The 15,017-nt window shown below is 42.7% G+C and overlaps 1 protein-coding gene and 1 pseudogene across 4 annotated transcripts; one reads left to right on the plus strand and one right to left on the minus strand.

The window, feature by feature from the left end:
* Nucleotides 1–229: 229 nt before the first annotated feature.
* MBD4 (methyl-CpG binding domain 4, DNA glycosylase) lies at nt 230–14,496 on the plus strand. 3 transcript variants are annotated; one of them, XR_014788551.1, is made up of 8 exons: nt 230–294; nt 2,989–3,249; nt 5,387–6,246; nt 7,102–7,176; nt 11,494–11,628; nt 12,148–12,314; nt 13,499–13,602; nt 14,232–14,487. XR_014788551.1 is itself a non-coding variant. In XM_084840255.1 (8 exons), exons 2-8 carry the CDS (start codon nt 3,008–3,010, stop codon nt 14,310–14,312), a joined length of 1,647 nt encoding a protein of 548 aa, XP_084696381.1. In that variant the 5' UTR covers nt 230–294; nt 2,989–3,007; the 3' UTR covers nt 14,313–14,496. The 3 variants fall into 3 exon arrangements, 2 of the variants coding, with proteins under 2 accessions (XP_084696381.1, XP_084696382.1); XM_084840255.1 differs by having other exon boundaries at nt 12,165–12,314; nt 14,232–14,496; XM_084840256.1 differs by having other exon boundaries at nt 5,485–6,246; nt 12,165–12,314; nt 14,232–14,496.
* Nucleotides 7,241–10,665, minus strand: LOC146354957 (protein CFDP2 pseudogene; annotated as a pseudogene). Its single transcript, XR_014787753.1, has 2 exons — nt 9,307–10,665; nt 7,241–7,282 (listed from the first exon to the last, which is right to left on the minus strand). The product of XR_014787753.1 is annotated as a protein CFDP2 pseudogene (transcript).
* Nucleotides 14,497–15,017: the final 521 nt, after the last annotated feature.

Genomic DNA, 15,017 nt, shown 5'->3' on the forward strand with positions numbered 1-15,017 from the left:
GCAGTTTCTAACAAACTGCGCGCGGCTTAACCCCGCGGGAGGGTGCGCGTGCGCAAAATCGACCGCGTGTAATCACGCTCCTCGCGAGATGTTGTGTGATTCTCTCTCCCTCTCGCTCGCGCGCGCCTTCCCCTCCCCCCACACACCCCGTTTCCCTGGAGGGAAAGGAGCTTCGCTCGGCTTGTCTGTTCTCGGGGGCGCGGGCGGTAGGATTGCGCATGCGTAATACGAACACGTACGAAAGCAGTGATGCGAGGTGTCAGTTCAGGGCGCAGCGGAGCAGCTTGCGGGCAGGTAAGGGCGCCCCACGGGAAGAAGGGGGTGAAAGCGGACATTTTGAAATAGGGGATAGATGCAGTATGCGTTCTTCTTGTGCCCCCCCGCCCGGGGCCTTGTGAGGAGTGATGTCATAATAGCGTGGAATGGGCGCCTTTATTCCGTTGACGTGATGTCACGCTCCCCCGTCGTGGCAATGCTGCAGATGCGAATGAAGTCCTGTTGACTTTCACAGTTGTTAGACCTGCACTATGGTTGCCCCTTTGCTTCCTTTTTCCCAGCACGAGAAGGCTGAAAACAAAACGCTCAATAAATAAATAGCCACTTGGGTGAGCTGATCGGGTATGGCAGCCTTCCACGACCTGTTGCCCTCCAGATGCCTTGGACCATTGGCCATGCTGGCTTGGAATGATGGGAGTTGTGGTCCAATACATCTGGGAGGGCACCGGGGTGGGTACTGACAATATGCATCCGTTGTGAAAAAGAGGCTTTTCTTCTTCTTCAAGAAAAAGGGACTCAGCTGTTTGCCCTGCAAACGTAGTATCTTCCTAATCCCAGAGGTGAGGGTTGAAGAAAGATGGCTTGCTGCAGAATCTACAAATAACACTGTGTGGTCCTAAATCTGTAAAATGTGGTTAACATTTTAAGGTAGCAGTCCCCAATGAACTTGTTTGTGGAAGTAAGCCCTATTGAACTCAATAGCATTTACCTATGAGCAAACACACTTTAAAAATATTTATTTAAAAGATTTTAAACTTGCCTTTCTGGGTGCACTGCCCTCACAAAGCAGTTTACAATGTTACAAAAACATGAACATGCAAATTACAAATAAACACACACAGCAGCATAAGATTGGGCTGCACATATTTGTAAGTATAACAGAGTGCCTGCTTTGGGAGATATAATGTAGAAGGGAAATAATTAATTTGCATTAAGGAAGTTTGAATTGTCTTCTTGGATTTATCAGACCAAATACCATTCAACCCAACACTCTAAGGATGCTTCCAGACGGAGGGCTTCAAGCACTACTAGTTAGAAGGCATTGTGTAGCTATTCCATCTTTTTCTCCTTAATGGATTTTCTCCTTTAAGAAAAAAGACAGAAGTGGTGGGGAAACGTGGGAGGGTTACAAGTGGAAGATGATGTCGTCTGGACACCCATAAAATAGCATGAGTGAGGCAAGGCAATGGCATGATAAAAGCCTTGTCTTTTATTGTTGAATTTCTCTGCCTCATTCATATTTTTGTGCGGAGTTCAGATGACAATGTTTTCCATTTGTAACCAGTGTCTTCCGACCACTTCTTCTGCCTTTTCTCTTACCACAAAAAAATCTGTTAAAGAGGGAAAGACGATGTCCATAATGTCTTTTGCTTGATAGCGCTAGGAATTATCCATTTCGATGCACCCTACATCTGGGTTGGGCAAAAAGTAGATCTCCAAATGTTTTGGACTTCAACTCCCAGAAGCCCCTGCCAGCATGGCCAATGGTCTAGAATGCTGGGGGATGAAGTCCAAAACAGCTGGAGATTGGTGTTCTGCCAATGCCTGCCCTAAGTGACCAATGATATGACCCCCAAGAAGTTCACAACATTGGTGTGATGGAGATAACCACCTTCTATAGTGTATCTCCAGTAGTATCTAGAAATTGGAGGCCCCCTTTTTAGCCATTATTGACTTCTTCCTGTGGATAAAAATAGAAATTATTTATTTGATTTGTACCCCACCAAAAAATGGCAAGGCAGCTTACAGTCATAATTAAAATGGATTAACGCATTAAGGGTGCAATCCAATGGGGATAGGTGGCCACCTCCAAACTCGGAGGCGACCGCCTATCCAATGCAGGGCAGGAGAAGCACGGAGGGCATCGTTCCCTATGCGCTTCTCCTGCCTTGCATTTGCACCTAGACAGTCAATTTCGGCTGTCTAGCTGCGGGAAGGCAGAGCAGGGGAGGCAGCTGCTGGACGATACATAGGATGCAACACAATGGACAACACATTTCTGCCTTCCCCACCCCGGAACGCCCCGTTTTGGCTGCGCAGAAGTGGGGAAAGGTCGGTTGTCTGGGAACCGACCCTGGAGCGTGGGCTCCAAGGTCGATACCCTGAAAATCAGATATCCTATGGCTGTATAGCCACTGATGAGCGGCCATAGGATTGCTCCCCCCAATACAATAAAAACATAATAATTACAGTAAAAAACAGCACCCAACAGACCCATTTACAAGCCAAAGGCCTTCTTGAATAAAGCAGTCTTTGCCTGCTGGTGGAAGGACAGCAGAGAGGGAGCAAAGCTAGCCTCCCTTGGGAGGGGATTCCACAGTCTGGGAGTAGTCACAGAAAAGGCCCTCTCTTGGGTCGCCACCACATGTGTCTCTGAAGGTGGTGGTCTCGAAAGAATGGCTTCTCCAGAAGATCTTAAGAACTGGGGTGGCTCATATGGGAGAAGGCCATCTTTCAGATAGCCTGGTCCCAAGCCATATAGAAATGCACCAGTTTGGGGATTAAAAGGGCATTGTAGAGGTGAGGAAGTGCAGAAAAGGGCAATTAAAATGATCAAGGGGTTAGAATAACTTCCATACAAGGAAAGGCTCAGACCAAAGGCCCAGAATGCTGAACTAGATGGACCTTTGGTCTGATCTAGCATGGCTCTTCTTATGTTCTTAAAGGGTACAAAAATAAGGCCTGTTCTGATGTTCTTATACTCACTTGCAGTGATAAAAGCAATACACACATGGCTGAAGAGGCAAACAAAGAGAAGGCACAACTTATAACAACACCAGGGGACTGTTTTGGTACCAAGAAAGAAGAGACAGCATCCATCACAGAAAGTCACACCCAATGTAAAGAGGAGGAGACTACCGTATCTCTCGTGGCTCCCTTATGTCACAAAGCTTTTCTGGAAGGATGGGAGAAGATAATAAAGCAAAGGCAGAGTGGAAAAACTGCAGGAAGATATGACGTTTATTTTGTCAGGTAACGCTAATTATACCTCTTGATAGTGGACTTCTGATGTAACCCAAATAACATTTTAGTGCAGAGTGCAGAAATCATTAAAAAGTGACTAGCATTGTTTATAATAGAAAAAGGGTAAATACACTGTGTTTATATTTAAAATTAATCAAGTCTTACTAAAGAGAAAAAATCATGTAGGATGCCAACTTCGTTTTTTCTGGCAGTAGGGATTTGACAGTAATTTAGCATGCAGACACTTAGCAGATGCCGTTTCCCATGTCACTTCATCTCCATATCAAGAAGACCTTCTGCCCATCAGGCAGCTATTTGGAAGCACAAGAACCTTGCCGGAACAATAAGTAAATAAAATTGCCAGCCCTATGTGGATACAGTATTCCTGACTCTGTCTAATATACTGTGCACAAACATGGCATATAAGCTGGTCAGTTGCTGAAGTGGGTTTGAAGTGGTCAGGTGCCAGTGTGGTGTAATGGCTAGAGTGTTGGACTGGAAACTGGGAGTTCCGGGTTCTAGTCCCCACTTGGCCATGGAACCTCACTGGGTAACTTTGGGCCAGTCACAGACTCTCAGCCCAACCTACCTCACAGGGTTGTTGTTGTGAGGATAAAATGGAGAGGAGGAGGATTCTGTATGCCACCTTGGGTTTCTTAAGGAGGAAAAAAGGCAGGATATAAATGTAATAAATAAATAATAATTTGTTTATTTTGATGTGTTTTTGTGGTTTTTTATTCGTTACATTTTAATTTAGATTTTGTTTTAATCTGTATTTAATTTGTAGCTGCCTTGCATAATTACTCAGATGTAAGTTCCACTATGTTCAATGGGGAGTATACCCAGGAAATGTGCATATGATTACAACCTTCAGTTTCTTGGGCTACTACCCTAAATGTATCCTAGTTAGCAAAAATGGTAGACTATCCTTCTGCAGGGGCTGAGCCTGGCTTGGAACTCCCTGCCTAGGGTGGTCCAGTGTCTTCTTTACTTGATAGTCTTCCACTGCATATTAAAGGCGTAATCCTATGCATGTTTAGATCGAAGAAAGACCTACAACTGTCTGGGGAATGCTGGGAGTTGCAGGACTTTTTTTGGTCTAAACATGCATAGGATTACACCTTAAGAGCTTCATTTTGAGGAAGGTCTTCACTGAAACCTGTTTGGTTGTTTTTAAATGCTGTTCTTAATTCTCTTATCTGATGGCCTTCTGCTGTTAGATTTTGTGTATGTGAGATAGTATTTTTATTTGTACTTTTTCTTGTATTTTATTGTGCACATGTGTGTATGTGTATACAAACACTAATGTGTGTGTTAGTTGCCCTGAGCTTTTCAAGAAGAAAGGTGGAATTAAAGCATTTTAAATAAACAGATTATGCTAAAATAACGTGTGATGCTAACATTACTCCTTTGTCATGGTGAGTATGTTAGGAGTCAAGAAAAATTAAAAACTGTTCAGATCTCCCTAGAGTAAAGTGCTTTCCCTTTCATCCAGTAGCTGCAGTGTTCCCCAAACCTGATCCAAATCTAGAAGTCTGTGTTCACTTATCAGGAAAACATCTGCTGATTTCCTTCTCCTGGGGCTTGCTTCCGGGAGAACCCCCCCCCCCCCAAATGCTCATCATGTCCCAGCATAGCAAACTCTGGAATATGCCCATCCCCTGTGACAGAAGAATGAACCTTTGGGGGCTGGATTGAACAAGAGCCTACATCCCTGCTGCCCTTTTCCCCCACAATAGCTCAGTACTTTCTTAGGGAGGCCTGAGCTCTGCTTTAGGGCTCCAACAGGTGTTGTTTATGGTGCTCCATTCTATGCATCATAATGCACATATGAATATCATATTTGCCATTACTAAGTCCACCTATTTATTTAAAATATGTATATTTCATCTTATAATTGCGATTCTCAAGGTAGCTCTGCTGGCACCATAAGACCATAAGCATCTTTATAAATAGTTTCAGTATTGTGTTTTCAACTTTATTTTCCCCATAATATTTATTTATTTAGTTGAAAAATGTATATCCTGCCTTTCCACAGTATGTCTACAAGTGAATACAATTATTGTTAACCTTCTGGCTGTTTTTTACTACATTTGTGTGCTTTACGGTAATGAACTAACTCCTTGATGTGTGTGTTTCTTGTTAGTCCTCAAGGAACGAAGATCAGATCCAAACGTGCTCTTTTGGATTTCTTTAAAAAGAACAGTGAGACTGTTCTTAAATTAGAGGATTTTGATTTTACAGCCTCTGTTCAGAAGAGTACACCATCAAGAACTAAAGGATATAGCACTACAGCTGTGGAGTTGGAAGCATGCAGCTATATCTCTGGGAGCCAGATTCTAGATCTTGGACTAGAAAGTAGTGAAGGGGAGAATACATCTTCTCTGCAAAATAAAATTTTGGAACCTCAAACCAATGCTGGAGAACTGCAAGATATTTCCATCTCTTCACAGGGTGGGCTCGCTATAGATAACTCAAAGGATTATTGTTTCAAAGCCAAACAAAATGGCACTGTTGGAAGAAGGATTCAAATTAAGAAAGCCGGAAACCATTCAGAAACAAGGAATTTGGATGATGACCAAAACAAAAGACAGAGAAGACCATCACATAAAAAACAAGTGACTGAAAATGTTAAAAAATCCAGACGAAAGAATGCAGGATGTATTTTTAATAGTTATAATATCAGCGACCACAAAGCGTGCCAGAGAGGCTCAAGGAAAAGGAAAATGTGCTTGAAGGATGAACTGCTGTTTTCTGAACCGAAATTGGAGCTACAGGTTCAACCAGTTGCAGCTCTCTTGGAACACAAGTCAAGCACTGAACATTTAAAATGTGCTGAGGGTCCCAGCAGTGTAGAAGTCACTGTCGCCGTTGATAAAAACCTTTCACAGTTGGAAATGCAGAGAAATTGGGTGCCTTCAGGGAGCGAAGATTTAAAAATTGCTCCCAACGTGGATGCTACTGTTTCACAGACATTTAATAAGAAACGTTTTACATCAGTAAAAGGTATATATTTCAGAGTGGAACTTTGTTCTAAAATTCTAGTAGGGGTACTTAAAAACTAGTGGTTCAAAGGATATTTTTATCTCATGCCTTTTATGCTCTATGGCCTGGTGCCCTCCAGATGGGTTGGACTGCAACTCTTACCATTCCCAGCCAACCTGGTTGGGGAATGCTGCTCTATAGGTTGGTTCCAGATTAGTATTTAGCAGGGATCCAGTTGAGCTGGGAGGTGCTCTTTGCAATTCCCCCTTCCTCCTGTGCCTGCTGAAAAGCTGCTCTAGAGGGCTGGGAGCCCTTCTGGAGTAGCATGAGACGCAACACAGGAGACTGCATGAAGAAGGGGTAACTGGCAAAGAGGTCACCTCCCTCCCATCCTCCTGCATCAGGGCGCCATGGCTGGATCCTGGTACCTTCCACTCATAGAAAGGCCAATCTGGATCCAGCCGTATGATTTCATATGACTAGAGTTATCTTTCGGGTGGCATTCCCATGATAGTACTTCGAAACATCGTTTACCATCATATCCAATTGATATTGCTTTCCTTCACTATATGGTGCTCTGAACTGTATTTTATTTGGCAAGCTTCTAGGCAAAAAAATTCACTTGAACACCATAAAGCTTTGCTCACTGTTTTTAAAGCTGATTATTTGTAGAGGGGTTATTTTTACTCATTGTTTTTAAAACAATACAATGTAGGGACTGGATAGAATGCAACAGGCTCCTAATCTATAGTATTTTAATGAGAGAGAATCCTCTGTGCCCAAATATCATAACAGAAAAACACATACAAAGGAGAATGCACCACTTGCTGTCATACAAATTCACAAGAAATTATATATTTGTTTTTCAACCTTTAGAGAACCATGTTCAAAGAACCCAGGTGGAAAGAAGGAAAACCAGTCCATATTTTTCCACTAAATTCATCAAAGAAGGTAAAATGCTTTCTTGGGAAATGCCTTGTGGGAAATTGCAAGACCTACCAATTGGTTTTGCAGCCTAACCGTATTTTCTTGGAAGGAAATCAACTTGATTTTGTACCTACATGGAAAAGATTATGCTAATTTATTTTGGCTACTAGTCTTCCATTTCTGTGCGAACAGAAGACATTGCCCAGTGATTAGCTGTCAGACATGGTCCTCTCCATGTATACATTGATAAAGACTGATCTGTTGAGTTAGAAGCATAGAAGCCAATTGTTGTTGTTGTTCAGTCGTTCAGTCGTGTCCGACTCTTCGTGACCCCATGGACCATAGCACGCCAGGCCTTCCTGTCCTGCGCTCTCTCCCGGAGTGTGCTCAAGTCCATATTCATTGCATCGGTGATGCTATCTAGCCATCTCATCCTCGGCCGTCCCCTTCTCCTTTTGCCTTCAGTCTTTCCCAGCATCAGGGTCTTTTCCAGGGAGTTTTCTCTTCGCATTAGGTGGCCAAAATATTTCAGCTTCAGCTTGAGTATCTGTCCTTCCAATGAGCACTCAGGGTTGATTTCCTTTAGGATTGACTGATTTGACCTCCTTGTAGTCCAGGGGACTCGTAAGAGTCTTCTCTAGCACCACAGTTCGAAAGCATCAATTCTTCGGCGGTCAGCCTTCCTTATAGTCCAGCTCTCACAGCCATACATTACTACTGGGAAAACCATAGCTTTGATTAGACGGACCTTTGTCGGCAAGGTGATGTCTCTGCTTCTTACTATGCTGTCTAGGTTGGCCATAGCTTTCCTCCCAAGGAGCAAGCGTCTTTTAATTTCATGGCTACAGTCACCGTCTGCGGTGATCTTGGAGCCCAAGAAAGTAAAATCTGTCACTGCTTCCATTTCTTCCCCTTCTATATGCCAGGAAGTGATGGGGCCAGATGCCATGATCTTAGTTTTTGTAATGTTGAGTTTCAAACCAGCTTTTGCACTCTCCTCTTTCACCCTCAACAAGAGGCTCTTGAGATCCTCTTCGCTTTCTGCCATTAGGGTGGTATCGTCTGCATATCGGAGGTTGTTGATAATTCTCCCAGCAATCTTAATTCCGACCTCTGATTCATCCAACCCGGCATTTCTCATGATGTACTCTGCATATAAGTTAAATAAGCAGGGTGACCTGCAGCCTTGTCGTACTCCTTTCCCAATTTTGAACCAATCGGTTGTTCCATGTCTGGTTCTTACTGTTGCTTCTTGACCCTCGTACAGGTTTCTCAGGAGACAGGTAAGGTGGTCTGGTACTCCCATCACTTTAAGAATTTGCCACAGTTTGTTGTGATCCACACAAAGGCTTTAGCGTAGTCAATGAAGCAGAAATAGACGTTTTTCTGGAATTCTCTTGCTTTCTCCATGATGCAGCGAATGTTGGCGATTTGATCTCTAGTTCCTCTGCCTCTTCGAAACCCAGCTTGTACTTCCGGTAGTTCTCGGTTCGCATACTGCTGAAGCCTAGCTTGTAGGATTTTGAGCATAACCTTGCTGGCATGTGAAATGAGCGCAATTGTGCGGTAGTTTGAACACTCTTTGGCGTTGCCCTTCTTTGGAATTGGAATGTAAACTGACCTTTTCCAATCTTGCGGCCATTGTTGAGTGTTCCAAATTTGTTGGCATATTGAATGCAGCACTTTAACAGCATCATCGTTTAGGATTTTAAATAGCTCAGCTGGAATACTGTCATCTCCGCTAGCTTTGTTGTTAGTAATGCTTCCTAAGGCCCACTTGACTTCACTTTCTAGGATGTCCGGCTCAAGTTCAGTGACCGCACTATCATGGCTATCAGGGACATTCAGATCTTTCCTGTATAGTTCTTCTGTGTATTCTTGCCACCTCTTCTTAATCTCATCTGCTTCTGTTAGGTCCCTGCCTTCTTTGTCCTTTATCATGCCCGTCTTTGCACAAAACGTTCCCTTGAGAGCTCCGATTTTCTTGAAGAGATCTCTAGTCTTTCCCATTCTGTTGTTTTCCTCGATTTCTTTGCATTGTTCATTTAAGAAGGCCTTCTTGTCTCTCCTTGCTATTCTCTGGAACTCTGCATTCAGTTGGATATATCTTCCCCTTTCTCCCTTGCTTTTCGCTTCCCTTCTTTCCTCGGCTACTTGTAAAGCCTCATCAGACAGCCACTTGGCTTTCTTTAATTTCTTTTTCTTTGGGATGGATTGAGTTGCTGCCTCCTGAACAGTGTTACGGACCTCCGTCCATAGTTCCTCAGGCACTCTGTGTATCAGGTTTAATCCCTGAAATCTATTCGTCACCTCCACTGTATATTCATAAGGGATATGATTTAGGTCATACCTGAATGGTTTAGTGGTTTTCCCGAAGTTCTTCAATTTCAGCCGAAATTTTGCAAGAAGCAGCTCATGATCTGAGCCACAGTCAGCTCCAGGTCTTGTTTTTACTGACTGTATAGAGCTTCTCCATCTTTGGCTGCAAAGGACATAATCAATCTGATTTCGATATTGACCATCTGGTGACGTCCATATGTAGAGTCGCCTCTTGTGCTGTTGAAAAAGAGTGTTTGCTATGATCAGCGTGTTCTCTTGGCAAAACTCTATTAGCCTTTGACCTGCTTCATTTTGTACACCAAGGCCATGCTTGCCTGTTATCCCGGTGATTTCTTGACTTCCTACTTTAGCATTCCAATCCCCTATGATGAAGAGGACATCTTTTTTTGGTGTTAGTTCTAGAAGGTGTTGCAGGTCTTCATAGAACCGATCAACCTCAGCTTCTTTGGCATCAGTGGTTGGGGCATAGACTTGAATTACTGTGATGTTGAATGGTTTGCCTTGGATTCGTACTGAGATCATTCTATCGTTTTTAAGATTGTACCCTAGTACCGCTTTTCCTACCCTTTTGTTGACTATGAGTGCTACTCCATTTCTTCTAAGGGATTCTTGCCCACAATAGTAGATATAATGGTCACCTGAATTAAATTCGCCCATGCCTGTCCATTTTAGTTGGCTGATTCCCAAGATGTCGATGTTCAATCTTGCCATCTCATGTTTGACCACCTCCAACTTAGCTTGATTCATTGATCTGACATTCCAGGTTCCTAAACAATATTGTTCTTTACAGCATCGGATTTTCTGTTCACCACCAGACACATCCACAGCTGAGTGTCCGTTTGGCTTTGGCCCAGCCCCTTCACTCTTTCTGGCGCTACTTGGAAATACCCTCTGCTCTTCCCCAGTAGTATATTGGACACCTTCCGACCTGGGGGGCTCATCTTCCGGTGTCATCTCTTTTAGCCTTGTGTTACGTTCCATGGGGTTTTCTTGGCAAGAATACTGGAGTGGGTTGCCATTTCCTTCTCCAGTGGACCACATTTTGTCAGAACTCTCTGCCATGACCTGTCTGTCTTGGGTGGCTCTGCACGGCATAGCTTATGGCTTCACTGAGTTACGCAAGCCCCTTTGCCACAACAAAGCAGTGATCCATGAAGGGGATAGAAGCCAATAGCAATCGTCATTTCAACATATATCAAACTATTACCAGCAATTGGCTCATATAAGCACACTGGATTAGACAAATTCATGGAGAATAAGGCTATCACTGGCCACTAGTCATTAGGCTATGTATTATGTCCAGTATCAGAGGCAGTATGCCATGGAACACTGTGTGAACAATATGCTGAACTACATAAGGCCTTTAGCCTGATCCAGCAACGCTCTGCTTATGTACTTACATTACACAGGTGTCCATAGTCCAGGGTATGTGGTATTATGGGACTAAATCATATCAGAGCATTAAGGAATCCTTTCTAAAGAGGTAACTATGAGCCTTGAAGCTGAGATATTCTGTATTATATAAACCGACATTAGCTTGGCATAGAAGTAATAGAGAACCATGTGAATGAGCCACTGTGAGACTCTGCCTTGAGCACTCCCCATCCCCCATCTCCAGTGGAGGTGATCGGAAGCATCTGCTTCTGTTTTGAACAAACCACAGCTTCCCTTATATCCAAACTTGGTGGGACTGGTTTGTTTAAAACTCTCGCTAATGGGAACAAACCCAGGTGAAAACATAGTTTCTGATCTTGGTTTATTTTCATTAAGTAGTATTTAAACAAGCCACAGTTTTGGGTAACAATTGGAGTCTTAGGAAAGTAGAAGAGGAAGGCTTGTAATATGAGCAGACATATCTTGGTTATTATTCCCACATACTGGTTTCCTCAGAGCCTGAAGAGGCAATTCACATTTGTGCTCTTTCTGTCTTTGTTTGTAAGGACAGATGGATTAAAAGAAAAGCAATTGATTTTTAGATTTTGATTGTGTGTGTGCATATAGCTCCAAGCCCACCTAGAAGGAAGGCCTTTAGGAAATGGACTCCGCCTCGCTCGCCTTTTAATTTGGTTCAAGAAACGCTCTTTCATGATCCATGGAAGCTTCTAATTGCAACTATATTTCTGAACAAGACTTCAGGTAAATAAGGAAAACATGTTATTTATTTAACCATAAATAAATAACAAAACCATGGCTCTCCTCCCCATCCCAGGTTGTTTCACACACATTCCCCAGCAGTGTGGGATAGCATCCCAGAAAAGTTATCTCCACTTTGCCCCCCCCCCCGGCTATGTTGATGTTAACCTCTGCAAAGTAAATTAGTGCTGCTAAAAGGAGGATTACATTTTGCCCTTGGTTGAAAGTATTATGCAAGATGCCGTTTAAAAATTCAGGTGGTGAATTGTCCATACCTGTACTGAAAGAAACGCAACATATATTTCTGCACCATACAGTTGTGTCATGCAAGGCTAATTTTCTCTCGTGGAAGTTACTTGCTGTGTGGTGAGACACATGTCAGTCTTACCAGTTGTACATGTGGCCAAAACCATGACTGTGAGCAGGATTCCTGCCAGGTAACTTCAGTGTAGGAAACTCTGTCTTCTGCGACGCTGCTGTCTGCCTTGCAAAGAAATTAAATGCAGGCCTTACTATTCACAGCATCTTCTTCTGACTAGGAAAAATGGCCATCCCTGTGCTATGGGAATTTTTGAAGAAATACCCTTCACCTACGATAGCAAGGACTGCTGACCGGGAGGAAATGTCAGAGCTACTTAAACCTCTTGGCCTGTATGAACTCAGAGCAAGGACCATCATCAAATTTTCAGGTAACTTCTCTTGGGCATGTAGCAATAGTACTCGGGATTTATATAGTGCTCTTTGAGGGTTTAGAGTGCTTTGCGTACATTATCACACGAGTCCTTACTACAACCCTGTAAAGTGGGTCAGTATTGTTATTGCTACATTGCAAGTGGGAGCCCAAGGCCGAGAGATGGTAGTTTGCCCAAGGCTGCAGTCCAATGCATGTTTAGACAGAAAAAGGGCCTACAACTCCCAGCATGCCCCAGCCAGACATGCTGGGATTTGTAGGCTTTTTTCTGTCTAAACATGCATCGGATTGCACCTTAAGTGAATTCATGGCTGAGACGAGATTTAGAAACTTGCTGGCTCACACATGGAACCACTACAATACAACAGCTCTCAATATAGGCTGTTGTCCAGAGGGATAAGCACATACAAGTCTGTTCATGAACCTGCATTTATATTTTATTTATTTATTGGTAGTTTCTTTTCCCAAAGCTGTCTTTCTGACTATTGACTATTCTTAAAATCCATAGCATTAACACAAAAAATAATTTGGGGGACTTGGCATTGTGGAAGATTTGTTTACAGTGCAATCCTATTTGGGTTTACTCACAAGTAAGTTCTAATGTGTTCAGTGAGGCTTCTAGGTAAGTGTGCATAGGACTGCAGTGTTAAGGGGAAATGAGGCGGCGTGGAGATGATCAGAGCACAGTGGTGATAGTTCTCCTTTAAAAATTCCTCAACTTTTTTAACATGGAAGAGTTCTAAAGTGGTTTGGAGAGGTTTGGTGAGGTGAGCGGAAGCTTAGGAAAAAGAAACTACAAACAATGTAGGTGCAGGCATGAAATGTATACATGTGATTGCTGCCCTAAACAGGATGATTTAAATAGATTCTGAGAGCTGCAGCTGTGGCACTACAATTTTACATCATTGTGTTCCCACTGCTTAGGAACCAGGGACTCCACTCTGTGTATGTTGTGTACAGGTGTTGTCCTGTGAATATGGCAAGTTAATCATATTAATACCTCTTCTTGATTAATCAAGAAGGCTGTTATTCCCTTTGTTTTTAAATAAGTAGCTTTGTTTTTTTCTTAATTGATGTAGTTCACCTTATTCATACAAGTAAGTTTTCTCCAGGTTAAAAGCAATAGAATTTAATGAAATCCGTTTCAGGACTTTTCTTATGATATGGATTTTTGTTCCTTAGATGAGTACTTGGTCAAACAATGGAGGTATCCCATTGAGTTGCATGGGATTGGAAAATATGGAAATGACTCTTACAGGATCTTCTGTGTCAATGAGTGGAAAGAGGTAACAGATGTTGGCATTTGCTTAAGTCTATGAAAGATGATGCAAACCCTGCTGTTGATTTTAGTAATGTCTATGGAATGGAATGTCCATGCTCCTGAATCAGCAAGTCCTCATGTATGTGGTACAAGACCTAAAACTAGGGCTGGCCCTTGGACTGTGCATGAACTAGAGCTGCCCGAAACCATCGGGCATAGCAGCCTGATCCTGTGCTCTGCTGTGTAGCAGTAGTCTTAGAAGTGGTATAAGGGGATTCCATGTATCCTTGCTGCAGTGCTGTCACTTGGTGCTTCTTACGCCTTGCAGAATCAGCAAGTAGCTATGGCACAACATAAGATTGGACTCTGATCTTCCATCATATTTAGGTGTTACAGTATGCCAACAGCTTGATCCTATTCCTGTTTACTCACAGCGTCCAAGCCTCATGGTGGGGAAGGACGTAGTGTTAAAAATCTATTCCTGTTTAGTCAGAAGTAAGCCTAATGTTGTTCAGTGGGGACTTAGTTCCTAGGAAGTGTGCATAGAATTGCACCATTAAGCCACAAAATGGATTTCAGTTGTACGCTTACTCTAAGCATGATACAAACTTTGTGTTTCTTAACTAAAATTATTACTTTTTGATTCTCATTCAGGTTCAGCCACAAGACCATAAGTTGAATGTGTATCATACCTGGCTTTGGGAAAATCATGAGAAACTGAATCTTAATAAATAGCTCTGTCTCATTTAAAAAAAAATATCTTGCTCTTTCTGCTGTCCCTCTTGGTTACTATAAGTGCAAACATTCCTTTTTTATATACATATTTGTACACTTTGGATACTGTATTAAATTTCAGTTTTTGTTTATGTACATAATGTTTAAACATTGCAATTAAAAGTTGGCTAAACTATTTTAATGTAAATGATCATTTCTAAATTGTTGAGTCTTTCAACAATGCAAATTCCAAATTGTGAAGCATGTTCTAGTGTTACTGGAGTGCCATATAACTGCAGAATAATTCTTCAGTTGCTTCTACAACGGATATAGTTTTGTGCCTACAGTATATAATCTTGCAGATACAAATCCAAGAGATATGAACTTGGCTAGTTGGCCAGACACCCTTTTTACAGTCTAATGCGCTTACTGGCTTCTTGTTTTTGCTAGAGCAAACTGGTTTAGGGAGGCACTGGTGCAGTTGTTCAGCCAGGTTTTAAAGAGAGGAATTTGTACAGAGATGCTGGAAGGGTGGGCTAAAAGTAAGGCTTTTACAGTACTGGCTGAAGGGGAGTGATTCGCATGATCACGGCGGCTGCCACGAGCGCCAGTCGGATTTCCCTAACTGCGCACACCAGCATGGCTTGCTGTGTCATCTGAACCCAGGCAGCATGGCTTGTAGGGGTTATTTGATAGTTGCTGCCCACCCCAAACAAGCCATGACAC

Source organism: Heloderma suspectum, chromosome 2, assembly GCF_057233095.1.
Source record: "Heloderma suspectum isolate Gila_16-S chromosome 2, 16-S_ref, whole genome shotgun sequence".
NCBI lineage: Eukaryota > Metazoa > Chordata > Lepidosauria > Squamata > Helodermatidae > Heloderma > Heloderma suspectum.

Coding starts and splice junctions, on each gene's coding strand:
- MBD4 (XM_084840255.1), top strand. CDS start 3,008: ATGGCTGAAGAGGCAAACAAAGAGAAGGCACAACTTATAACAACACCA. Junction 7,177..11,493: donor CACTAAATTCATCAAAGAAG/GTAAAATGCTTT, acceptor GTGTGCATATAG/CTCCAAGCCCACCTAGAAGG. Junction 11,629..12,164: donor ATTTCTGAACAAGACTTCAG/GTAAATAAGGAA, acceptor TCTTCTGACTAG/GAAAAATGGCCATCCCTGTG.